At 52.5% G+C, this 25,769-nt stretch overlaps 1 protein-coding gene across 1 annotated transcript in view; it reads left to right on the top strand.

Annotated features, from left to right (window-relative positions):
• LRP4 (LDL receptor related protein 4) overlaps positions 1-25,769 on the top strand; it is a 52,605-nt gene that overhangs the window by 11,733 nt on the left and 15,103 nt on the right. The window contains exons 2-31 of the mRNA XM_081538595.1: positions 1,854-2,000; positions 3,400-3,516; positions 3,760-3,873; positions 4,238-4,354; positions 4,691-4,819; positions 5,068-5,187; positions 5,810-5,935; positions 6,544-6,669; positions 6,869-7,003; positions 7,373-7,498; positions 8,253-8,483; positions 9,292-9,448; positions 10,533-10,750; positions 10,911-11,087; positions 11,476-11,598; positions 13,450-13,658; positions 13,833-13,914; positions 14,724-14,829; positions 15,592-15,793; positions 17,214-17,403; positions 17,488-17,619; positions 18,539-18,679; positions 19,034-19,120; positions 19,227-19,398; positions 20,297-20,459; positions 20,577-20,802; positions 21,183-21,486; positions 23,180-23,398; positions 23,543-23,677; positions 24,667-24,775. Coding sequence (XP_081394721.1) covers positions 1,854-2,000; positions 3,400-3,516; positions 3,760-3,873; positions 4,238-4,354; positions 4,691-4,819; positions 5,068-5,187; positions 5,810-5,935; positions 6,544-6,669; positions 6,869-7,003; positions 7,373-7,498; positions 8,253-8,483; positions 9,292-9,448; positions 10,533-10,750; positions 10,911-11,087; positions 11,476-11,598; positions 13,450-13,658; positions 13,833-13,914; positions 14,724-14,829; positions 15,592-15,793; positions 17,214-17,403; positions 17,488-17,619; positions 18,539-18,679; positions 19,034-19,120; positions 19,227-19,398; positions 20,297-20,459; positions 20,577-20,802; positions 21,183-21,486; positions 23,180-23,398; positions 23,543-23,677; positions 24,667-24,775 — 4,640 coding nt within the window. The remainder of the gene's footprint in view (positions 1-1,853; positions 2,001-3,399; positions 3,517-3,759; positions 3,874-4,237; positions 4,355-4,690; positions 4,820-5,067; positions 5,188-5,809; positions 5,936-6,543; positions 6,670-6,868; positions 7,004-7,372; positions 7,499-8,252; positions 8,484-9,291; positions 9,449-10,532; positions 10,751-10,910; positions 11,088-11,475; positions 11,599-13,449; positions 13,659-13,832; positions 13,915-14,723; positions 14,830-15,591; positions 15,794-17,213; positions 17,404-17,487; positions 17,620-18,538; positions 18,680-19,033; positions 19,121-19,226; positions 19,399-20,296; positions 20,460-20,576; positions 20,803-21,182; positions 21,487-23,179; positions 23,399-23,542; positions 23,678-24,666; positions 24,776-25,769) is intronic.

The following is a 25,769-nucleotide window of genomic DNA, read 5'->3' as shown; positions in this document are numbered from 1 at the left end:
AATGCCCCCCAAGGGGGAAAAAACATCCTTCACTGGGAACCACTGTGACAGCCTATTCTTCCTCTTCATCATTCCTCCCCGCGAAGGGGGTCAGTGTCTTGGTGAGCCCCATGGCATGGGGTCCTCTGGAATACTTAGTAATTGCCCTTTCATCCCAGCCAGAGTTCCCAAAAGCAGTGCTTATAGCTGTGATGAGCTGATCACACTTAGAAAAGTTTCTCAGGCTCTGGTGCCCAGGATCTGAGTGAAAAAAAAAACAAACCCATCCCTTCTCAGTGCTCTCAGAACAGGCCAGAGAGGAGGCAACTGGGACTTCAGTGCTTGCTGGGAAGAATCCTCCGTCCTGTGCTTGCAGGGAGACCTGGAGAGACAGGCGTGCTGGCCTTGGAGTAAAGATGCAGCTTCTCTCAGATGGATTCCTGTGGCTTCCGCAGGAAATCCTGCATCTTTTCTAGGGCAGCCAATTCCCTTAGCATGTGGAAGGCGAGGGCAAGGCCTCCGCTGAAGGTGGGTTGAGAGCTGTAGTCCTTCATTCCAGAGACATACCATTTGCCTGTAGTTTCAGAGCTTCACAGATCACAAAGGCTGGCCGCCCGGCCCCCCCATCCACCTGCAGGTTAGGGACCCCTGCTTTCTGCTTATACTTGTCCTGGGGGTGGACGTGGAGAGGGAGGGGTCAAGGGAACAGTAGTCCTTTGCTTTCGGTGGGAATAGCAGTCCACCCTTTCACTCTGGGCCCTGAACCCTAAAGCTGGCCCGAGTAATGTGAAGTGAGGATGGATGTCAAGGAGATGAGCCAAGAGAGGGACGCTGGGCCCGGGAAATAGGAAAGGAAGCGGGGTGGCATTTGGGAGCTGACTCGTTCCCCATTCCAGCCCAGCCCGAGGGCAGAGCCCAGCGGAGCGAGGACAAGGAGAAGAAAGCAAGTGGGGGAGATGAGCAAGGGAGAGGCGGCCCCCGTCCTTCCCAGCTGCAGTAGCCCAGCGGGTTAGATGAATGCTGGGGGGGGCGGGGAGAGTGACCCTGGCAGAACCCTTTGTTCCAGCTGAGGCTGGAGCGGGGGCACCGAGCTATTCACACGCCATCCCAGGGCATCCTGCTGGGCACGCTGGGGAGGGGGCGCAGCGGCCGGTCATGGGACTTGGCCAGGCAGATAGCTGGATGCTCAATAGGGAAGCCCAGCTGCGTGCTGCAGGGGCTGGGGGGCAGGGCGGCCCCTGCCATCCTTCCTCCAGGCCGCGGCCAGGCCCACAGACAGGAAGGCCGCCCCAGTCGCTCTGCCCCAAGGCAACCTGGCCCCCACCCCCGACCCCGTCCCCTCTTCTCCTGGTCGCCCTCCTTAGAGGTGAGCTCCGACTGTAGGACTCCCAGCTGTGTCTGCTGCTTCCTGCTCCCCGGTGTGACTTCTTATCCCCAGAGGGGCTCCGGCATTTTAATTCAACGTCCTGGTCCTGAGTAGAGACGAAAGCATCCATACTGCTGCCTGGTTTTGGAGGGAAGGACCTGGAAGCCTTTGTGCGTGGCCCTCCTGTCCCTGGCTCCCTTTCCTCGGGACCACTAGCCTTGCTGGTGGCGTCATTTGTCTCTGGGCCTTTGCGGGTGTGCAGAAAACCTTGTCATAAAGGGGAGACCTGGGCCGTCTGTGAGCCCAAAGTCAGAGGGTATCTCCTGGACCGTTTGTGCCCTGAGGAGGGGGAAGGCACCATGACGTCACCTACATCTCCCCGCAGTCATCTCCCTGACTTCCTGGGTAAGGGTGCCCCTAGACTTGGCTCCTCTACCTTGCCCACCCCGGAATGGGTTTTGGTGGGGTGGGAGCTGAGCCCTCACGGGTTCCTCTTCTCTCTGCCCAGGACTGGCCAGCAGCCCCGAGTGTGCTTGTGGCCGGAGCCACTTCACGTGTGCGGTGAGCGCCCTCGGAGAGTGTACCTGCATCCCGGCCCAGTGGCAGTGTGACGGAGACAACGACTGCGGGGACCACAGCGATGAGGATGGGTGCAGTAAGAACCCCCCCATCCCGGCCCGGGCTCTTGGGAGGGTGACAGATATAAACAGATGGGTGGTTTCTTCACAGTGTGTATGGCTTCAACCCTCCCGTGTTTCCCATATTTCCACACATGTATAGTCAATAAATGGTAGCTCAGCTGGTAAAGAATCTGCCTGCAATGCAGGAGACCCTGGTTCGATTCCTGGGTTGGGAAGATCCCCTAGAGAAGGGATAGGCTACCCACTTCAGTATTCTTGGGCTTCCCTAGTGGCTCAGATGATAAAGAACCCACCTGCAATGTGGGAGACCTGGGTTTGATCCCTGGGGTGGGAAGATCCTCTGGAGGAGGGCATGGCAACCCACTCCAGTATTCTTGCCTGGAGAATTCCCATGAACAAAGGAGCCTGGCGGGCTACAGTCCATGGGATCGCAAAGATTCAGACACAGCTGAGCGACTGAGCACACCCAACATAGCCAATGAAACAGAGACTTTAAGCAAGCATAGGAAAAAACAGCCTTGAATAGATCTCTGTATTTGTGTGTATGTGTATTTGTGTTGCATAGTTGTGCATTTTTAAATGTGCACACTATACGTGGATGCAGAGTATTTGTGTCTTATGTTGGTATTCTGTGTAATCACACCTTTTTAAGTAACATAAGCTTGAGAAGAAATTTTATATTCTTGTTAAGTCTCCCCTTTCCCCTAGTGCAATATCATACACAACAGGCTAGGGGGTCCTGGATATGTGTTTTGGGTGTGTAGCAATATTGCTCCTGAGCCAGTTACTTGTCTGGGTTCTGGGGTGTGGCCCCCACCCCTGCAGCACCTACATCTGAGGGAGCCTAATTAGTCTCGTAAGAGTGAAGCTACAGCCTGGACCTTATTACCCCTAACCAGTCTAGCTAATTGCGATGATGGTAAATGGCTCACTTTCATGGAGCACTTTCATATGCATTATCTCAAAAGACCTCTCTGAGTCAATTATAATTATCCCCATTGTACAGTCGGAAGAACCTGGAGCTAAGAGAGGGTAACTGGCTTGTGTGATAAAAGTAATGAGTTCTAGAACTTGACATGGAGCCCAAGTGTGTCAATCATCATTTAATAAGAGGAAGCGGGGGGGGGGGGGGATACATTTGTTTCTCTTTTCATGTTTTCCTTCACTGCCTTCCTGGTGGTTTTGAGTTCCTCGGACTGCTCTGTCCTGTGAACCGCTGACCACTGCTCCCTGAGGAAGCTCTCTCTTCTTAGCTGCTGTTTCTGCCTGGTTCTCTGTTAGTGGGGGCCGGGGGCAGTTGGAGGAACCAGTGGGGAGGGACCGTAATTCAGACAGGCCCAGAGGGAAGGATGGGGCCTGCCTGAGTATGTGCCCCAGACTGACCGCTGTTCCCCTCCCCTTCCCGGGGCTCAGAGCTGCCCACCTGCTCCCCTCTCGACTTTCACTGTGACAACGGCAAGTGTATCCGCCGCTCCTGGGTGTGCGACGGGGACAACGACTGTGAGGACGACTCGGACGAACAGGACTGTCGTGAGTGCTGGGCGGGGCCGGGCAGCTTCCATTGGGCTCAGCGGGGAACGAGGCCCCAGCCCGAGGTCTTTGGGTCTTGTCCTTCCACCTCCTCTCTCGGCTTATCTAAGCCCCCCCGGAGGGGCGGACAGCCGGCTCCCCAGCTCCCTAGGGCAGCATCGGAGCTGCTCTGCTCCACCAGGCTTCCTGCTGACGCCCCCCCACCCCCTGGCCTGCAGCAGCCTGACCGCTCTGTGCCCACAGCCCCCCGGGAGTGTGAGGAGGATGAGTTCCCCTGCCAGAACGGCTACTGCATCCGGAGCCTGTGGCACTGCGATGGTGACAATGACTGTGGAGACAACAGCGATGAGCAGTGTGGTGAGCGGTGCTCCGCAGGGCAGGGAGGCTGGCGGATGGCCTGGCCATGGCAGGGGCGAGAGCCTCAGGGGCCCTAGCAGTGCCCAACCCTTGAACTACCTGGGTGTCTGGAGCAGCTGGAGGAGAGCAGGACAGGGAGACGGGGCAGACACCCTGGGGGCTGCAGCACAGGAGCCTGAGGCCAGTCTCTCCAGGGCCTCAGTTTTCCCCTCAGGAGTCTATACCGAACCCACGGAGTCTTGCAGGGCCTGGGTCAGACTCCCAGGGGGGCAGTGAGGGTGGGAGTCAGGGAGGATGACAGGAGGGCTCCCGGTGGGGCTCCTGCAGGATTGCTGTCCCACTGTGTCCCCTCCTCATCCCCCAGACATGCGCAAGTGCTCGGACAAGGAATTCCGCTGCAGCGATGGAAGCTGCATTGCTGAGCACTGGTACTGCGATGGAGACACCGACTGCAAAGACGGCTCCGACGAGGAGAGCTGTCGTGAGTGGCTCCAGGACTCAGGCTGCCCGGCTGGGCTGGGGGCAGAGGGCGCCATGCGGCAGGCTGAGGGCCAGGCGTAGGAGTGAAAGGACAGCGCAGGCTGGGAGGGTCGGTGCTTAGGCAACAGCTTGTCCTGGATGGGGCCGGGAGGGAACAGGTGCCCCAGGTGAGAAGGGAGGCCTCCCTTTGGTCCTCTGGCATACGGGCGTGTATCAGGGCCATGGCCAAGGAAACTCGGCTTCTGTGTCTGAGCGCCCGGCCCTTTGGAGGAGTCCGGACCCCTCTCCTCTGAGGGGGCCTGAGTGCGCGCCCCTCCCCGCCTTGCCCCCCTTCCAGCCTCAGCAGTGCCAGCACCCCCCTGCAACCTGGAGGAGTTCCAGTGTGCCTACGGCCGCTGCATCCTCGACATCTACCACTGCGACGGTGATGACGACTGCGGGGACTGGTCAGACGAGTCTGACTGCTGTGAGCACTCGGGCAAGCAAGCAGGGTGGAGGAGGGGAGACCTGGCTGGGAGGCGCTCCTGGGGGTGGAGGGGGTGAGGCCCGGTTGCCAGCTGGGGCAGGAGCTCAGGAGAGGAGCTTCTAGAATCCCTGGTTCCCTACGGGGCCAAGATGGAGAAGCTAGGGTGTCGGGGCTGTGGCTTCCTAGTCCACCACGGGACACTGCGTGTGCAGACTGGCTAAAGACAGAAGCCTGGCATGTCCCCCCAGCCTCCCACCAGCCCTGCCGCTCTGGCGAGTTTATGTGTGACAGCGGCTTGTGCATCAACGCTGGCTGGCGCTGTGACGGCGACGCGGACTGTGATGACCAGTCTGATGAACGCAACTGCAGTGAGTGGGGGGCAGTGCCAAGGTCTGGGCCGGAAGCAGGGAGAGGCCACCTCTGATAAAGTCCCAGGATAGTTAAGACAGGTCCACCGTGTACAGTCGTGTAGGTTGGGCACTGCACAAAGGTGCTAGGGCCAAAGGATGCCAGTCCTGAAATAGACTTATATATTCTATAATTCTCTAGATTTATATACTCATCATGGCAGTTTTCCAGCAGATGGCAGTAAAATGTCTTGAGGAAAAGACACCTTTTTCTGATTCCCATAGAGACCAACTGTGACACTGGTGTCAGGAAGAGTGTCAAAGGGATTTCACTGAGGTCCGGTAGTTAAGATTTAGCTTGGAAGACAGGGGGTGCTGGTTTGATCCCTATTCAGGGAGTTAAGATCACTCTTTCCTCCTGGCCAAAAAATCCAAAACGTGTAACAGAAACAACATTGTGACAATTCAACACAGACTTTAAAAATGGGCCAAAAAAAGAAAAACGGTCCACATCAAAAAAAAAAAATCTTAGGAAGAAAAGAAAAGTGGCGTGGGTGCCAGCATAAAGTGCAGCCTAGGGTGGCAGGGTGGGGCTTCAGGCTAAAGCGGGGTCAACCTTTCATCAGCCCTGTGCTTTGCCCAGCCACCTCGGTATGTACAGCGGAACAGTTCCGCTGTCGGTCAGGCCGCTGCGTCCGTCTGTCCTGGCGCTGTGATGGGGAGGACGACTGTGCGGACAACAGCGATGAAGAGAACTGTGAGAACACAGGTAGAGTCTCCCTGGAGAACCCCAGGCCCCTTAGCCCATAGTTAGGCTGGAGGAAGGAGGTGGAAAGAGGGTGTTACTGCTGCCTCTCCAGTTGGGCCAACATGATGCTTTCATCAGGTCTTCCCTGTGGCCTGGATTTTTCCTGCTCTTCTCAGTTACCAGTGTCAAATCAGGTGCATCTGTTGACCCGCAGCCTCATGGCCTGAAACACAATATCAGGGCTGGGAGTTTCAATGGCCTCTCACATTCTTACTCACACACGGCCCGCGCCTGTTGCTCTGGCTTCATGAGCCAGAGCTGCTCTCTGGTTGACAGCCCTACGCCCCCTCCCCTAGCCGCACAGGTCCCGGACACATGGGTGGGCTCTCTCATTCTGCCCCACGTCCCATCTCACTGTGCCACTGTGCTGTCTTGGGGAGAAAACGCACACAGACAGCCCTGTCTGAGCTGCTTCCTGCCTTGGACCCCGACCCTCCCACCTTGAGTCTCATCTGTCTCCAGCTCGCCCTAGAAAATGACAGGCTCCCATCTTTTTTTGTTGACCCAAGCCCCGTCAGCCCTGCCCGGCACTGACCTGGCTCTCCTTCCCTCCCCATCTTCCTCTCTAGGAAGCCCCCAGTGTGCCTCGGACCAGTTCCTGTGTTGGAACGGGCGCTGCATCGGGCAGAGGAAGCTGTGTAACGGGGTCAACGACTGTGGGGACAACAGCGATGAGAGCCCACAGCAGAACTGCCGTGAGTGTCTCCACCCCACTCCCCGGGTGTGCCCGCCCATGGTTTGTGGCCGCGCCCCACCCATATGTTTCAAAGAGAGTCTTCCCCGGGGACGCTCGCAGCCCCGGGAGCTGTTCTTCGTGGTCCAGGTGAAATGCCAAGTTGGCTGTCTGGGGGAGGATTCCGGGCTCAACTCCCATCTCTGGTTTGGCTGGCACAGGGCCTCGGACGGGTGAAGAGAACTGCAATGTTAACAACGGCGGCTGTGCCCAGAAGTGCCAGATGGTGCGGGGGGCCGTGCAGTGTACCTGCCACACCGGCTACCGGCTCACCGAGGATGGGCGCACCTGCCAGGGTGAGCTGGGGCCCGCCGGGCAGGAGCAGGGCCAGGGGGCTGGGTTAACCATGGGTCAGGCCTCTAAGAGACGTGACCATGTGTCATTATCTCAGTAGCCCTGGGAGCTGGGGGTTGTTGTCCCTCTCGTTTCGAAGATGGGGGGAGTGAAAGCTCAGAAAGGTTGTCCCTTATTGAAGGTCGCAGAGCTGATGAATAGCAGAGTTGGGATCCCAGCCCAGCTCAAAGCCCTTAACCACTTGCTCTCTAGTCTTCCTGCTGGACCTGGGAGGTAGGTGGGTGTGTGGGCAGGAAAGAGCTAGTCAGCTTGGGAGCTGGGGCTGGAGGATGGTACAACCGAGATCTCCTGCCCTTGCTCCGTCGTCATAGATGTGAACGAATGTGCCGAGGAGGGGTACTGCAGCCAGGGCTGCACCAACAGCGAGGGGGCTTTCCAGTGCTGGTGCGAAGCAGGCTACGAACTCCGTCCTGACCGGCGCAGCTGCAAGGCTCTGGGTAAGGGGAGGGGGTTGGCATTTGGCTGGGTGGGCAGAGAGCTGAGCAGGGCAGCCAGGGGCTCTGGTACTTGGAGATTGTTAGAGAGTTAGAGAGATGGTTCCTTTTTTTTTTTTTTTGCCTTTTAATTTTATATTGGGGTATAGCAGATTAGTGAGTTTGAGCAAACTATGGGAGATGGTGAAGGACAGGGAAGCCTGGTGTGCTGCAATCCACAGGGTTGCAAAGAGTCGGACACGACTGAGCAAATGAACAACAAAATCGTCCATTAACAATGTTGTGATAGTTTCATGAGTACAGCAAAGGGACTCAGCCATACATACACATGTATCCATTCTCCTCTAAGCTCCCCTCCCATCCAGGCTGCCATGTAACATTTGAGCAGAGTTCCTTCTGCTATATAGCAGATCCTTGTTGGTTATCCATTTTAAATGTAGCAGCGTGTACATATTCATCCCAAACTCCCTAACTATTCCCTCCCCATATCCTTCCTCCCTGGGGACCATAAGCTCATTCCAGGGAGATGTTTCCATCTCAATAAGGTGGAGCTGTGAGATGCATTCTGGGCCCCAAGAATGGGATGAGTTTCACGCTTTGCAGGCTGTCAGTCTTCTAGTAATGATGGATGCTGACGGCTTGGGACATGCCCTAGTGGGCCAGGGGGCCCCTTGGGGCTGGTGGGGGTGCATGCTGATGGCTGCCAGGGGACAGCTCTGGAGCCCAGTGGGGGCCCCATTTCTATGCCACGTCCCAGGGCCGGAGCCTGTGCTACTGTTCGCCAATCGCATCGACATCCGGCAGGTGCTGCCGCACCGCTCCGAGTACACGCTGCTGCTCAACAACCTGGAGAACGCCATCGCCCTGGACTTCCACCACCGGCGCGAGCTTGTCTTCTGGTCCGACGTCACCCTGGACCGGATCCTCCGCGCCAACCTCAATGGCAGCAACGTGGAGGAGGTTGTGTCTACAGGGCTCGAGAGCCCAGGTGAGGAACGAGGCCCTGCAGGGAGGGGCAGGGCCGCACTGCATGCAAAACCCACAAGGAAGGAACACGTTAGTGGCCACAAACCTTTAGGCAGCAGAACATCTCACAGTGAAACCTTGCATGGAGCTTTAATACAGAAAATGTTCATTAGTCTGCATTCACTTTGTAGGCTCAGATTTGTAATATTTGCTCGTTATTGAGCTCAATCAGTGAGAATACTGAGACCATTTCGTTGAATGGAACCGTTTGAAACCAGAGATTTGTGGATGACAGCTGTAATTCTGTAATTCTCTCAGCCTGGCATCCCATCCCATTTTGTTTTGATTACTTTGTGTTGGGAATATTCTGATGGACCCAGATAAATAGCATCCAAATGTTTGCAGCTTAGAAAAACGGTAGCTCACTCTGCCATCTCAGGCCATTCGACAAGCAGGGGAAGTGAGTTAGAATTCGGTATTAGTTAAGCACATTTGACTCAGATGCTTATGGAACGGATGATGTTCCCCTGTTAAACCCTGATGCACAAATTGCAAACCCCAGGGCCAGTGGGGGTCAGGGAGCTAGGATTCCGGAAGTGGAGTATGATTGGCTGAGAGGAGGAAACGCATGACCTCGGATGGTTACTTGAGTTCTCTTTGCCTCAGTTGCTTCATCCTCATGGGATTATTATAGCACCTAAATCACACAGTTGTGACGATTCAAGATAAAATGTGTGTTTGTAAAATGGTGAGAAGAGTGCCTGGCCCAAGAAGCACCTTCTACAGCACAGAGGGGCCCTGACACTCCTTCCATGGCCTCTTTCCACCAGGGGGCCTGGCTGTGGATTGGGTCCACGACAAACTCTACTGGACCGACTCGGGGACCTCAAGGATTGAGGTGGCCAATCTGGATGGGGCCCACCGGAAGGTGCTGCTGTGGCAGGACCTGGAGAAGCCCAGGGCCATCGCCTTGCACCCCATGGAGGGGTGAGTGAGTTGTGACTCCAGCTGCCACGTTCCTCTTACAACCTTTAGGGACAGCTCCTCTGCCACCTGGGCCAGACTTTACTGGGGGGAGGGGGGACCTCACAGTGTGATGTTAATAGCCTTGGCTCTGCACCCAGACACACCTGGGCTTCCAGCTCTTCAGTAACTGACTGTATGGCCTTGGGCTAGTTCATCTCTCTAGGCTTCCATTTTACTCATTTCTAAACTGGTGATAAAAATATACCTACCTCACAGCTGGGTGAAGATGAAATGAGGTGATGCATTTTAAATGGCCTGACACACAGTATGTTAAGTGGTAGCTGTTTAGTATTTTTGTTATTAGTTTATAGGGTTGAGCTAATTAATAAAAATTAATATTATTAGAAGAAAATAGAAGAAAGGTTTTTTGCAGTGGAAGTTCTTAGCCTCTGGCTTTTAAAAATTAAGTGCAATCAATTAAGAGGGGTGTCTTCTAAGATCCTACAGTTATAGGTCAGCTGTTTTAGAAACTGTGTGTGTGTGGTATATCGTATGTGTGTGTGTGTGAAAATTACAAAAGGCAGTGGTAGAGACTGTGACCAAGAAGAAAATGCTTGTCCTAAGTAGTATCCCACTAGTATTTTTTTCAGTTTCACAAGGTCAGGATTTTTATCTGTTTTGTTCACTGCCATGCTCTCAATGCCAAAAGATAGATATGCTCATCTCATAGCAGATACTCCAAAATTTTTTTGTTAAATGAATACATTCTCTGTCTAGAGACATTTAAATTCAAGCATTGTGGGACTTCCCTGATGGTCCCGTGGTTAAGATTCCATAATTCCAGTGCAGGAGGGATGGGTCGGATCCCTGATCAGGGAACTAAGAACCCATATGCCACGCAATGTGGCCAAAATTTTTTTTTAATAATAATAAAATAAATAATAATTCAAACATGAAAAACACTCAGTAAACCCAACAGAATGTATTTCCTCCTAGTTGGAGTCCCCTGGGTGAAATTGATAAGAGCCCCCTGCCTGATTACTATGCTGGGTACCTTACCTGCCCTCTACTGCCTGCCTCTCAATGTCCTTTTCTCTCTTCCCAGTACCATTTACTGGACAGACTGGGGCAACACCCCCCGCATCGAGGCCTCCAGCATGGATGGCTCTGGCCGCCGCATCATTGCTGATACCCATCTCTTCTGGCCCAATGGCCTTACCATCGATTATGCCGGGCGCCGTATGTACTGGGTGGATGCCAAGCACCACGTCATTGAGAGGGCCAATCTGGACGGGAGTCATCGCAAGGCTGTCATTAGCCAGGGTGAGGCCCTTCCTTCATTCTCCTTCATCTCTCGCCCTGCTTACCCTGTCCCAGCCCCCAGAAGCCTTTGGCAGAGGGTGAGACTTGTACAGTTGCCAGGCCTGGGCCCAGGGGCCGAACAGGCCATGTGTAGACTGAGGTCCTCCTGGACTTTCCCCAGGCCTCCCGCATCCCTTTGCCATCACGGTGTTTGAAGACAGCTTGTACTGGACAGACTGGCACACCAAGAGCATCAATAGTGCCAACAAATTTACTGGCAAGAACCAGGAGATCATTCGCAACAAGCTCCACTTCCCCATGGACATCCACACCCTGCACCCCCAGCGCCAGCCTGCAGGTAAAACAAACCGCCCACCTGGTGAGCCTCCAGTGCTTCTGAGAACCTTCCTTGCACCTGTCAACAGTTGCCAGGGTTTCCAGCAAGGAAATTTAAGGTTGGCGCTGATGTGGACTCATTCCGCCCTCTGCTGGACGTGTAGGGTACAACATTGAGACTTGGGAAAGACTCATTCTGCTCGGCTATCCCCATCTGATTTATGCAAACATTTCCTGTGTGTCAGGTATTAACTTTGATCATAGATGCGGGCAGATATATAAAATAAGAAGACATAGTTTCTTCCTTCAGGAGGATCATACTTTTGCTAAACCCCTACTCACTAGCCTTGAGACCCCTTCTACCAACCTTTGGCCTTACCTGACCCTCTCGCTCTGGGCTTTCTGAGCAGGGAAAAACCGCTGTGGGGACAACAACGGAGGCTGCACCCACCTGTGTCTGCCCAGTGGCCAGAACTACACCTGTGCTTGCCCCACCGGCTTCCGCAAGATCAGCAGCCACGCCTGTGCCCAGAGTAAGTGGGTCTGCGGCCCCTGTCTCAGTGGGCCCTCCTGGTGCGGGTGGGTGGAGCAAACAAGGGGGAGGAGTTTGGGAGTTGCCTGGTTAGGGGAGGAGCCAGCTCCTCAGGTAGCCCCTGGAGAGGAAGAAGGTAAGGAGCTGAGGGCTCCACTGTCCAAGCTGAGGGCCCAGCCCTGAAGGCTCAGGGACACCACAGAGTCAAGCATGAACCCCTGCAAACAGGCTTGTGGATCATTTCACCCAGGACGCTTTGACTCGAGGCATCAGGAGGGTTCCAGCCCCTTCAACAAAGCAAGGGAATGGTTTCCTAGCTCTTTACCTTTGGGGCTTCCCTGGTGGCTCAGACAGTAAAGCGTCTGCCTGCAATGCCGGAGACCCGGGTTCGATCGCTGGGTTGGGAAGATCCCCTGGAGAAGGAAATGGCAGCCCACTCCAGTACTCTTGCCTGGAAAATTCCATGGACAGAGGAGCCTGGTAGGCTACAGTCCATGGGGTCTCCAAGAGTTGGACACGACTGAGCGACTTCACTTTTACCTTTAGCATCACCCTAAAGACTGTCTCAGCCCCTAAACCAGAGAGTAAGATAAAGACATCTGAGGATGCTCTATACAGAGGCCCAGGGTAAATAAGTGTCTAGTGACTGAGAGTGTCCCCTGGGGGCTCCCTGAACTGCTGCTTTGGCTTCCTTTGAGCTCCTGAAGGTACATTGCCTTGAGAGGGTGGCCTTGGCTAGCTCAGAGGCACAGGTGATTTTTTTCCCTAAGACTAGTCCAGAGAGGAGTGAACCAGATGGGTGGCACGCCCAGCCAGGGGCGATGCCTCACACATCACGGCTCTTCTGTTACTGCTGTGTGCCCACTGCCCCCCCTTCTCTCTGGCGGAAATCAAACTTCTCTCAGCACCTAGGTCCTCTCCAGAGAGTGAAATCAGGGAAACTACTCCAGGGAACAGAGGCAGGAGTTACTCAGCACACTTTGATTGAGGACCTTGTTCCTTGCATCCCAGCTCTTATCATGTGGTCTTGCTGAGATGCAAGGAACTTCCTCTGAAAGAAGTTCAGTTGATAAAGTGACATGGGAAGTGCTTTTCTAAGCAGAATAGTAGACTGGGAAATATTCAGACAGAACAGAATAAGGGCAGGGGATGGAGAAAAGCCAGCTGGGAAAATGCTGAATAGGGGTGTGGCCAGAACTCCATCTTTGCAGTCAGACCTGAGTTCAAGTCCTCTGCTCTGGTGCTTGGTAGCTGTGGGATCCTGGGCCAGTTCCTGGGCCCCTGTTAGCCTCTGCATCACTGATCCAGAAAATGAGAATAAGAATAGTGTGAACCACAAAGGACTATTAGGAGGGTAAAGGAGACAAGGCAAGAAAAACAGGAAGCTCAGTGCCGGGCAAGGAGTAGGTGCTCAGCAGATAGTCATTACTGGCCCGAGTTATGAAGAGTGTAGAGGAAGGGGTCTTAGACCACGGAGTGGAGCAGAAGTCCTGAAGCAGACACGGAAGGCAGAGAGGTGGGGTGGCGGCTTAAGAGGGATCTAGCCCAGTCCACTAGGTGAGCCTGAGCAAAGTAAGAGGAGAGGAGAGTTGGGATGCAGCTGACAGACATTTAAACAGGATGCCATTCTGGGCCCTGGTAGCGTCTATTTCCATTGGCTCCTCAAGTCTGATGGTGCCAGCACGGGCTGCCCAGTGCTCAAAGGGGGTCTGAGGTGTGAAGCATAGGGGACCAAGGGCACCAGACCCCAGGAAGTGTGATTGAACCAGATGCTGCGCAGGCGAGCATCTCTCTCTGTCACTGTTATTGGATTTAGAGCATTAAAAGAAGACCCCTTTCGGCCTTTGATCAGGTCTTGACAAGTTCCTGCTTTTTGCCCGAAGGATGGACATCCGTCGGATCAGCTTCGACACAGAGGACCTGTCCGACGATGTCATCCCACTGGCTGACGTGCGCAGTGCTGTGGCCCTTGACTGGGACTCCCGGGACGACCACGTGTACTGGACAGATGTCAGCACTGACACCATCAGCAGGGCCAAGTGGGATGGAACAGGGCAGGAGGTAGGGCCGGACGTGGGGCACAGGCCCTCGGGCAGGGCAGGGTGGGAGGGGTGGGATTCACCCTCTCCCGGGTAAGGGCCTCCCAGACCTTTGCCAGCCTGCCAGTTGCTGGTGTTTGGGCCCCAGAGCTGGGGTGCAAGTCCAGTTGGTGATACCGTCTTGCTTCCCACCTAGGTGGTAGTGGATACCAGTTTGGAGAGCCCAGCAGGCCTGGCCATTGACTGGGTCACCAACAAGCTGTACTGGACAGATGCAGGTATGTAGAGGGCATGTGTGGCCTGACACTCTGGGATCTTCTTATTTAAAACCTAGGCCTCAGCTCAAAAGGACCTAGTGCCCCTCCTAGACCATTTCTGTCTTGACCTAAAGTCCTTGGTAGGTCAGGTATGGTTGGGCTGCTGCAGAACTGAAGTTAGAAGCTCACATCTGAGGGTTTGGCATTTGCCATTCAAGTGGTGGCTACTTCCGCTGTGCAGCTGATGCTTGAGAATGTTTTGAGGCATTTCAGATGAGAAGCCTACACCCTGTGGTTTGCCTTCCATCACTGTTTTGGTGAAAGAGGCATTTTCTATTAGGCAGGTAAGTGTGGGAGGCAGGAGGAGTGCCTTAAATGAAAGCTACTCACAGTGTGGTCCCTGGACCAGCAGCGTCAGCATCACCTGGGAACTTGTTAGAAATGCAGATTCCTGGGCCCCACCCCAGACCTGCTCAGTCAGAATCTCTGGGCCTTAGGTGATGCTGACGCCGCTGGTCCAGGGACCACACACTGAGTAGCTCTCATTTAAGACACTCCCCTGCCTCCCACACTTACCTGCCTAATAGAAAATGCCTCTTTCACCAAGACAGTGATGGAAGGAAAACCACAGGGTGTAGGCTTCTCATCTGAAATGCCTCAGTTCCTTGAATTTCTTCTGGAAATTCAGTTCCCTCCATCTTCATTGCTTTTATCACAGAGTATTTCTTGAGGATTTATGGCACACCAAGCTCTGTGCTGGGCATGGAAGGTAAGAGGGTGAATGGCCAAGACTAGAGTTGATGTCTTTGCCTGCACCTACTTCTTGGTAGGGACAGACCGGATTGAAGTGGCCAACACGGATGGCAGCATGAGGACAGTCCTTATCTGGGAGAACCTTGATCGTCCCCGGGACATCGTGGTGGAGCCCATGGGCGGGTGAGCGCCTGCCCCTTTGGATCAAGCTCCCTCCACCCCCAAATCTGAGGACTAGAGTGGAGTCTGGAGGTTAGGGAGAGAGGCTAGGTCTTATAGGCACACTGAGGAAGCAAGATCAGCTGTATGAACCTTAGAGCATCGTGACCAATCTATCTCCTTCATGGCCAAGGAAATCTTTTACATTTTTAAATTTTTTCTCTTTCTTTTTCTTTTTTGTTTTTTGGTCTGCTTACTAAAGTAAGCCATTGTTTTTTTAAAAAGTTTATCAAGAGTGAAGATTCTCTCCAATGTCACTCTCCAACAATAACTGTTGTTAACAGTGGGGAGTAGTTTTTCCAGATTTTCTTCCCCGTGTATGCATACATGTAGTGATGGTGATGGTGGTGGTGGTGGTTTTTGTTTGACAATATACTGTACCTGTAACTTGTTTTTTAACTTGCCTTATATCTTGGATATCTTTCCATTTGATCAGTAGCTCTTTTTTTTTTTTTTTCTTGATCGTTATTTAGAATTCTGTTAAGTTGATGTACCATAGTTATTTAACCCATCCAGTCAAGGAAACATTTAAGACCCTTGGTGCTTTTTGGTAGTGATATAAGATGTAAGACCTTCGGAGACAGCTCTGAACCCAGGAGGGAACTGGAGACTGAGGCGAGAGGCTGGGGCAGCCATTGCAAGTAGAGACCCTTGAGCCCTGGGAACCCTGAATCCCCACTGGGTATTAACTGGAAGGCTTGTAAGACCTCCCTTGCCTGTGCCCAGGTACATGTATTGGACAGACTGGGGTGCAAGTCCCAAGATTGAACGAGCTGGCATGGATGCCTCAGGTCGGCAGGTCATCATCTCTTCCAATCTGACTTGGCCTAACGGATTAGCCATCGACTATGGGTCCCAGCGGCTCTACTGGGCTGATGCCGGCATGAAGACGATTGAGTTTGCTGGACTCGACGGCAGCAAGAGGAAGGTAAGCATGGCATGGAGGCATCCTCCCACAGCCCTGACCGCCTCCCCAGCGGGCTTCCTGGCTGGCATCCGACGGGACCCAGGGAAGCCTAGGGGAGAGTCAGTGTGGGGTGTATGCTATTTCTCTGAGACTGGCTGCACTCCAGAGCCTGGGGTCCCCGCTCCTTGATGATAAAAGGGAACTACGGACCATGTGGCTTGTGGGCCGGGGTATAAGTGCTTTCCTAATAACCATCATCATGAATGCTAATTTATCACCAGTCACGTACTGGGCCCACGATCTCTCTCTCTCTTTGTTAATTTTGGTATAACTTCCAACTTAACTGCAGGAATAGTCAAAAGAACCAATGACTGATATTTTGCCACATGGTTATACCGTTCTCATTCTCTCCCTGCACATGCACACACACATTATTTTTCTGAACCATCTGAGATTCCACTGGAGACATCCTGCCCTGAACCCCAGATAGTCCAATGCGTATTTCCAGAGAACAAGAACTCAGTCTTACATAATCACAGTTCAGTGATCAATATCAGGAAATTTAACGTTCATACAACATTACTGTCTACTCCGCAGTCCATATTCAGTGTCACCACCCATTGCCCCAGTAATGTTCTTATAATTTAGTTTAGGGTCCAGTTCCAGATTACAGTTGTTTTTAGTCATGATGTCTCTTTAATCTGGAACATTTCTTCAGCTTTTCTTTATGTTTCTTGATCTTTTTATCTTTAAAGAGTAAATGCCAGTTATTGTATAGAATGTCCCTCAATTTGTCTGACGTATCTTTGTGATCAGATTCAGATTATACATCTGGGGCAGGAATACCTACATTAAGTCATGTCCTGAGTTCTCAGTATGTTCTATTAGTAGCCACGAATGTCAGCTTGTCTCATCCTTGTGATACCAATTTTTTCTTCTAAGATTTTTTTTTTTTAGTGTGGACCATTTTAAAAGTCTTTTTTGAATTTGTTGCTGTATTGCTTCTGTTTTATGTTTTGGTTTTTTGGCCACAAAGCACGTGGGATCTTAGTTCCCAGATCAGGGATGGAACCCACACCCCCTGAATTGGAAGGTAAAGTCTTAACCACTGAACCACCAGGGAAGTCACCAGCTTTGATTGTGTGAAGGTGGTGTCCCTGTGAAGTTGCTGTTTCTCCTTTTGTAATTAGTAAGTCCCTTGTACAGAGATTCTTCGAGATTATGTAAATAATACATGATCTCTTAGAATCATCACACAACCCCTGGAGCCAGGCACTGTCATGATGCTATCACAGATTGGCAGACCAAGGCGTGAGAGATTTTATAACCAGCTCTAGCCCAAGGTCACACAGCAGGTGGTACTGGCAGAGCGTGGCCTTGACGCCTGCTCTGTACTGTTAGACCTGGTTGGGGCATGACGTAAACGCTGGGACCCTGGCAGGTACTGATCGGAAGCCAGCTGCCCCACCCATTTGGACTGACCCTCTATGGGGAGCGCATCTACTGGACCGACTGGCAGACCAAGAGTATCCAGAGTGCCGACCGGCTGACGGGGCTGGACCGGGAGACCCTGCAGGAGAACCTGGAGAACCTGATGGACATCCACGTCTTCCACCGCCGGCGGCCCCCAGGTGACCAGCCCTTGGCCCACACTGGTTTCTCCTTGGCTTCCCTCTGCCACGGTCCTCCTCACTGACTGCATCCTTCCTGCCCAGTGTCCACACCATGCGCTACGGAGAACGGCGGCTGCAGCCACCTGTGTCTCCGGTCCCCAAAGCCAAGTGGCTTCAGCTGTACCTGCCCCACGGGCATTAACGTGATGCCTGATGGCAAGACCTGTTCACCAGGTAGGTCTAGGCATCACAGACCTGGCTAGAGCCTCTCTGGGAAGGGGCAGTGACTTCCTTCCTCGAAAGTGGACTCTAATGTGGTCTGAGGAACCTAGGCTTCTAGAGGCTTAGGGGCCAGACACAGCTTTCTTAAAAAAAGAAGAGATGCAGTGAAACAGGCAGACAGGATTAGAAGCAGGGTCCAGCTAGGTCTCATGGTGTCTTCATGCACATTAGAAAAAGATGCTCCTTTCTCAGACACTTTATTTTCATCTGTTGGGAAATTGTCATAATATACTGATTCGGTTAGAAGAAGTCACTTTAGTTCCATCTGCCCCAAGTTGGGGTAATAAATTCTAAAACATGTGATAGCTACAAGGTAATGGTACCTCCTTTGGAAATACCTGAGATATTTCCAGATGGTACCTCCCTTGGTGTTCCTTCATGTGGATAGGCACAACCTTCATGATAACCTGAATGGAAAGGTCTCAGAAGCAGGAGCTGGCTGCCCAAATGTTGGAAGCTGATGTTTCTCCCTAGGGGATGCTGCATGGTAGACGACATTTGAACCCTAACTTCCTAGGGAACTTGAGTGAGAAAGGAGGTCTGAATTGTCCCAGGCTGTGGGCAAAGCCCTCTTTCACTTAACATGAAGTTTTTTGAACTTCAAAGAGATTCACTTTTGTGATATTAATAAAGAACTATGTCTGTGAATCAGACCCAGTGCTAAAGGTTTTTCTGTATTGATCTTTTATCCCTACAGCCCCCATTTACAGATGATGAAACTGAGGCTTAAACAGTTTAAATAATGTGCTCAGGATCACACAACTAGAAACTAATGGAGACGGAAAGCGTGAACTTCAGCTTGCCTTACTCCAGATCCTCTAATGCTGTGCTAGGATGACTGTCCTCTTTCCTTCTCTCCACACCTGGGCAGGCATGAACAGTTTCCTCATCTTCGCCAGGAGGATAGACATCCGCATGGTCTCCTTGGACATCCCTTATTTTGCCGATGTGGTGGTACCCATCAACATCACCATGAAGAACACCATTGCCATTGGAGTGGATCCCCAGGAAGGTCTGTGTGGTCCTCTCTGCTCTCCTGGCCCCATAGCAACTGCTGCCTCTGTTCGCTACCACCTTTGCCTCCTGCTAAGAGCCTAGGGGTCTCCCATTCCCTCTGGCACAACCCCTGCCCATCTCTGTAGCACTTTCTCTTTGGTTATGAGGGCATGGGGTTGGGGGCCACTTTCTTCATCTCTGCCGAGGGCTATCCTGTTATAATATTTCTGTATTTCCCTTGATTTCCTCTCCTTGGGAATATAGGGCTCTCTGACGTGCCCAAGTGTCTCAGAACATGAGTCAGCTGTGTGTGTTCCTTTGGAGGCGGGGAAGGGTGAAGGTCAGGGCTGAGCCATGCCTTCCTTTCCAGGAAAAGTATACTGGTCAGACAGCACGCTGCACAGGATCAGCCGTGCCCGTCTGGATGGCTCGCAGCACGAGGACCTCATCACCACAGGTGGGCCTTGCTCCTGGCCTTGGGCCCACCTGTCTGGCTACAGAGCTGGGGAGAGAGCCCGTCTGTTTTAAGGCAGGAGCCAGTGTGCTCTGTTCACTTCCTGCAGGGCTGCAGACCACAGATGGGCTCGCAGTGGATGCCATCGGCCGCAAGGTGTACTGGACAGATACGGGAACCAACAGGATCGAAGTGGGCAACCTGGACGGGTCCATGCGGAAGGTGTTGGTGTGGCGGAACCTTGACAGCCCCCGCGCCATCGTGCTGTACCACGAGATGGGGTGAGAGCGGCTCCGGGGCCCCGGGCGGCAGGGTGAGCAAGCCCGCCTCGCAGGAGCACCAAGACTGACCTCCCGGGGGCGCTTCCTCTCCCTTGTGATGTCCTTCAGGCTGGCAGTGGAGTGTAGAGGTTCAAAGTATGAACTTTGGAATCAGAAATCCAGAATTCAAATTTTTTCACCATTTATTAGCTGCGTCTGTCACTTTGGGTTCAATATTTAACCTCCCTGGTCCTCAAGTGGCCTCCCACTCCAGTCTTCTTGCCTGGAGAATCCCACGATCAGAGGAGTCTCGCTTCTGCAACCCATGGGGTCCCAAAGAGTCGGACAGGACAGATGCGACTTAGCACACATGTGTGGTCCTCAAATTCCTTACTTGTAAAGTGGAGGTGATAATGAAAATGCATGCCTTGTGGACCTTGTGAGGATTAAGTGAGATAATGCATGGAAAGTACTTAAAAATTTTTTTTATTTTAATTTTTTAAATATTTTAATTATTTAAAAAAAATATTTATTTGGCTGTGCAGGGTCTTAATTGTGGCCTTTGGGATCTAGTTCCCTGACCAGGGATTGAAGCTAGACCCCCTGCATTGGGAACACTGAGTCTTAGCCACTGGACCGCTGGGGAAGTCCTGAAAGTACTGTTTTTTAATCGTGAAAAGCGTAACGTTGAATTTACCATCTTAACCGTGTTCCAGTGTACAGTTCAGTAGTGTTAATACGTTCACATTATTGCAAAACCAGTCTCCAGAACTTTTTCGTCTGGCAAATGTGAAACTAGTCATTAAACAACAACTCCTGTTTGTGCGGGTAAATCCTTTTCTCAGTGTTTGGCATATTGTGAGGGCTCACAGTGTACGGGAACCGTGGGAGTAGCCAGCTGTTACCGTTTCTCGCCCAGGTTCATGTACTGGACGGACTGGGGGGAGCATGCCAAGTTAGAGCGGTCCGGGATGGACGGCTCCGACCGTACGGTGCTCATCAACAGCAACCTGGGGTGGCCCAACGGACTGACTGTGGACAAGGCCAGCTCCCAGCTGCTCTGGGCTGATGCCCACACCGAGGTGGGGGTCCTGCTCCTGCTACTTTGCAGGGCCTGGGAGTATAGGAGGGCCGTGGGATCTCCGCTGAGGGCTCCCAGTCTCCTAACAGCCAGCCCCTACCCTCTCCTTCCTCCACAGCGAATTGAGGCTGCTGATCTGAATGGTGCCAATCGGCACACATTGGTATCACCTGTGCAGCACCCGTATGGCCTCACCCTGCTCGACGCCTATATCTACTGGACTGACTGGCAGACCCGTAGCATCCACCGTGCCGACAAGGGGACTGGCAGCAACGTCATCCTGGTGAGGTCCAACCTGCCAGGCCTCATGGACATCCAGGCTGTGGACCGGGCACAGCCCCTGGGTGAGAAGACCCCTAGGGCTGTGAGCCAGAGGCCTCTGACTTTCTGGGGCCATCTCAGCATAAGAGATCTATCTAGAGCAGAAAGATGCCTTTACAACCAGAGGGACAGGGACCTGCCTAAGCCCCTCCTCCAGGATCAGGCTGCGTTCCCTCTGGGTACAACGGATACTACATACGACCACGGCAGGGTGCTGTCCCCTTTAAAGGACTCCCGGAGACACCCCTGCTCCTTCCAGCTCATCCCCGCTGGGCACCAAATCCTGTTATGCAGAACAGTAGACCGTCGTCGGGCACAAGAAAACCCATGCCTTGGTTAAAATTCAGACTGTGTTCTGGGCCGGGTGTCAAAACTCGCGCCTTTATCTCTCTTTCGTCACCAGGTGTGAACAAGTGCGGATCTAGGAACGGCGGCTGCTCTCACCTGTGCCTGCCTCGGCCCTCGGGCTTTTCCTGTGCCTGCCCCACCGGCATCCAGCTGAAGGGAGATGGGAAGACCTGTGACCCCTCTCCTGAGACGTACCTGCTCTTCTCCAGCCGCGGCTCCATCCGGCGTATCTCCCTCGACACCAGCGACCACACAGATGTGCATGTGCCGGTCCCCGAGCTCAACAATGTCATCTCCCTGGACTACGACAGCGTGGATGGCAAGGTCTATTACACAGATGTGTTCCTGGATGTTATCAGGTAAGCGTGTCCCCGAAAACCTCTGGAGGACACAGACCTGCTTCTGATCTCTAATGGCTGAGGTCATGGTCTGGGTTCACCTCTAAACAGACTGAGTGATCTGGCAACTTGGATAGTGAGTTCTGACCTGGATTTGTTTGCTTTGCAGTGTTATCCCAGAAGAGTTTCAAACTTTTTTGTTTGTTTGCTTGTTTGAAGATTCTGATGTGCTTTGCCAGGCTTCCCAGGTGGCTCAGTGATAAAAGAATCCGCCTGCCAGTGCAGGAGACTCAAGAGACCTGGGTCTGATCCCTGGGTTGGGAAGGTCCCCTGGAGGAGGAAATGGCAACCCACTTCAGTATGCTTGCCTGGAAAATTCCACGGACAGAGGAGCCTGGCAGGCTACAGTCTATGGGGTCGCAAAGAGTGGGACACGACTGAGCACATACACACGGCCTATCTTGTGCTTCATGAATTTATATTTTTGGTCGCACCATGCAGCTTGCAGGATTCCCTGACCAGGGATCAAACCCATGCTCCCTGCAGTGGAAACAGTGTTTTACCTGCTGGACCACCAGGAAATTTCCCTATTTAAAGAGGACTAGAAGTCCAGTATGTAAAACAAACAGTTAAAGTCAGGCTAGGGACCTGGAGCCTTCTACCCCTACTTCTAGACCCTACAGGAGTTCCACGGATCCTCTAAGACTCACTGATTAGATGGCCACACTGCCAAACTAAGTGTATTGTAATACAGGAATACCTGCCACATGCAAGGTTTACGGTGGTTTGCAATGTTGTGCTTGTTTTTTAAATATTTTTTGTTTTATTTAAATTTTATTCTTTCAATTTTTCACCCCAACACAGCCAAGGAACGTGGTACCCTGTGTTCACGTACGTTCACGTACATTCATGTACCATTAGAGGGGTTCACCATGGCAGAGATTCTCACGTGGAAGAACAGGAGCGTTCCCTTTTTCCTCCCTGAGGGGTGTATTAGAATCTCGTCCTGGGAGCTGGTGGGCATGTGGAGTTTAGAGAAGGCCCCCACGTGTTGGTGACATACCCCCTCCCCCATCCTGAATTCCCTGCTATGGGTCAGACTGTTATAAAAAATGCACAGGTAGATTTTGAAAAAATCTTCCCTTTCTTCTAATCACCACCTAGCAATCCTTGTCTCCTCCTGAAGGTGTATGGGGCTTATTAACCTGTCTTCTGGCAAGACATGGGCCCAAATGCCACCTACTTAGAGCAGGAAACAGTCTGTCCTCCCAATACTTTATTCATTAGGCCTGAAAGTATTTTGAATACCTACTGTGCTAGATGCTGAGAAATATACTTATAAATGGGCTTCCCAGGTGGCGCTAGTGGTAAAGAACCCGCCTGCCAATGCAGATTAGACTTAAGAGACGTGGGTTTGCTCCCTGGGTCAGGAAGATCCCCTGGAAGAGGGCATGGCGACCCACTCCAGTATTCTTACCTGGAGAATCCCAAGGACAGAGGAGCCTGGTGGGCTACAATCCATAGGGTCGCAAACAGTCGGACACAACTGAAGCTACTTAGCACGCACACATGCATGCATGTACTTATAAACACTTGGTCCCTGCCCCTATGGAGTTTACAGTGTAGTGGAAATCCAACTCTGGAAATGTGGATTAAAGGGGTATCAGCCTATTGCTGTTCTGCTCAGTCATCTAACCCTGGGCTGTTCCTCAAGGCGAGCAGATCTGAATGGCAGCAACATGGAGACAGTGATCGGGCGTGGGCTGAAGACCACTGACGGGCTGGCAGTGGACTGGGTGGCCCGAAATCTGTACTGGACAGATACAGGCCGAAATACCATCGAAGCTTCAAGGCTGGATGGTTCCTGCCGCAAAGTGCTGATCAACAATAGCCTGGATGAGCCTCGGGCCATCGCTGTTTTCCCCAGGAAGGGGTAAGTTTTTGGCCAGCGGGAAAGAGACCCAGGGGAGAAGGGCCTGGGGAGGAGGTACTTGAATATGCCTCAATATTAATGGTATTCTCTCGACCTCTGGGTGCCATCTTCCCATGCCTTGCTGATGGCACCATTGTGTCCCAGGTACCTCTTCTGGACAGACTGGGGCCACATTGCCAAGATTGAACGGGCGAACTTGGATGGCTCTGAGCGGAAGGTCCTCATCAACACAGACCTGGGTTGGCCCAATGGACTTACCCTGGACTATGATACCCGCAGGTGGGAATCCTATCCCAGACAGCATCCTGGAAATTGGGTGGGCAGAGGAGAGGAATATTGAGATTGAAGTAGTGAAAACAAAAAAGTAGAAAGTTCCTTGGTGGGTAGGGAAGAGCAAGCAGTGAGAAGGATGAGGTAACATTCTTGGAGCAGGAGTCGCTGAACCCAGCATTCAACCCTCAGGTGGGCTTTGTTTATCTGGTTTACATGTTTTTATTTTTTAATTTATTTTGTTGTTGTTGTTCAGTTGCTAAGTCATGTCTGACTCTTGGCAACCCCATGGACTGCAGCACGCCAGTCTTCCCTGTCCTTCACTATCTCTCCGAGTTTACTCAAACCCATGTCCATTGAGTCGATGATGCCATACAACCGTCTCATCCTCTGTCATCCCCTTCTCCTCCTGCCCTCAATCTTTCCCAGCATCAGAGTCTTTTCCACTGATTCAACTGCTCTCATCAGGTGGCCAAAGTACTGGAGCCTCAGCATCAGTCCTTCCAATGAATATTCAGGACTGATCTCCTTTAGGATGGACTGGTTGGATCTCCTTGCAGTCCAAGGGGCTCTCAAGAGTCTTCTCCAACAGCACAGTTCAAAAGCATCAATTCTTCGGTGCTCAGCTTTCTTTATAGTCCAACTCTCACATCCATAGTTTGCTGGAAAAACCATAGCTTTGACTAGACGGACCTTTTTTAGCCAAGTGATGTCTCTGTAGGAGTCAAAGGGTGATCGAGTTGCTGAAGATGAGATGGGGTGCTGGCTCCCCTGAGGTCACTCGATTTCTACCCAGAGCTGCCCTGGTCTCCCCACTTATGAGCCGCCATCCAAATTCCACTCTTCAGCTTAGGGACTCCCAGTGACCTCCCTCATCAAGTCACCACGACTGCTCAAAGCGCCCACCAGCTTAGCTCAGGAGGGGACAGCGAGCTCCCTGAGGGCAGGGCTGGGCTCCCTGGCTCGTGCCTTCAGGGGCCACCTTTTCTCCTTCACAGGATCTACTGGGTGGATGCCCACCTGGATCGGATTGAGAGCGCTGACCTCAGTGGGAAGCTCCGACAGGTCCTGGTCAGCCACGTGTCTCACCCCTTTGCTCTCACTCAGGTACTGACTCGGAGAACGGGACTCACCCTCCTTGATGGGGGGTATTTCCTCGGGGCTCTTTGTCCCAGCCCCAGAGCTGCTAACAGGGTGAAGCCTTGCCACCATGTGCCCTGCTGCCCCCGCTCTCCCACCTTCTAGCATTCAGAGGGGTGGCTCTCCAACAGCTGCGTACAGAGCCAGCTGTGGGACTTGTGAGAATGCACACTCCTGGGCACCGGATATAAAGAATCTGCCTCTTGAGGGTCAGGCTGGGCATATTCATTTTAGCAAGCTCCCCAGTTGATCCCAGTGCCATGGTCCCAGCAAGCAGCTCACTTAACAGCCAGAAAGTGGAGTGGCTGAGAGCCAGCGTTTTGAGGCAACGAGCCAGTCAGTAAGTTGCTGGCTGGCAATGAGCCAGCTCTGTGGGTTCAAGTTCTGCCTGTGTCATGAAGTAACTGGGCAACTTGGACAAGATACTGAACTCTCTAAACTTCGCTTACCTATAAAAGAAATGAGTTTAATAATAGTGTCCTCCTGAAGTTGTGTCTGACTCTTTGTGACCCCATGGATTGTGGCCTGCCAGGCTCTTCTGTCCATGGAATTCTCCAGGCAAGAATCCTGGAGTGGGTAGCCATTCCCTTCTCCAGGGGATCTTCTCAACCCAGGAATGGAACCTGGGTCTCCTGCATTGCAGGCGGATTCTTTATCATCTGACCCACCAGGGAAGCCCAAAATATACACAAAGCATTAACACAGTGCTTGCCACCCAGCGTGTGTTATTTCTGATCATTTTAATTAGTATTGACTGACATAATTTTTTAAGAGTTCTAACCTTGTAAAACAATTCAAGGAAGGAAAAAGGTATACCAAGGCAGGGGCCAAAACAGGGATGCTCAATTATTCAAAAATCTTTGTCCCTTTTTTGACAAAACATCCACTCTATCTATATTCTGCATTGTATCCTGCCAGCCAATAAGATGTTCTCTGACTTTACTTAATGATAGGCTTTCCC

This window comes from Giraffa tippelskirchi, chromosome 11 (assembly GCF_054371585.1).
Source record: "Giraffa tippelskirchi isolate mGirTip1 chromosome 11, T2T-mGirTip1v1.2.pri, whole genome shotgun sequence".
NCBI lineage: Eukaryota > Metazoa > Chordata > Mammalia > Artiodactyla > Giraffidae > Giraffa > Giraffa tippelskirchi.
This window is presented reverse-complemented; position numbering and strand designations above follow the sequence as displayed.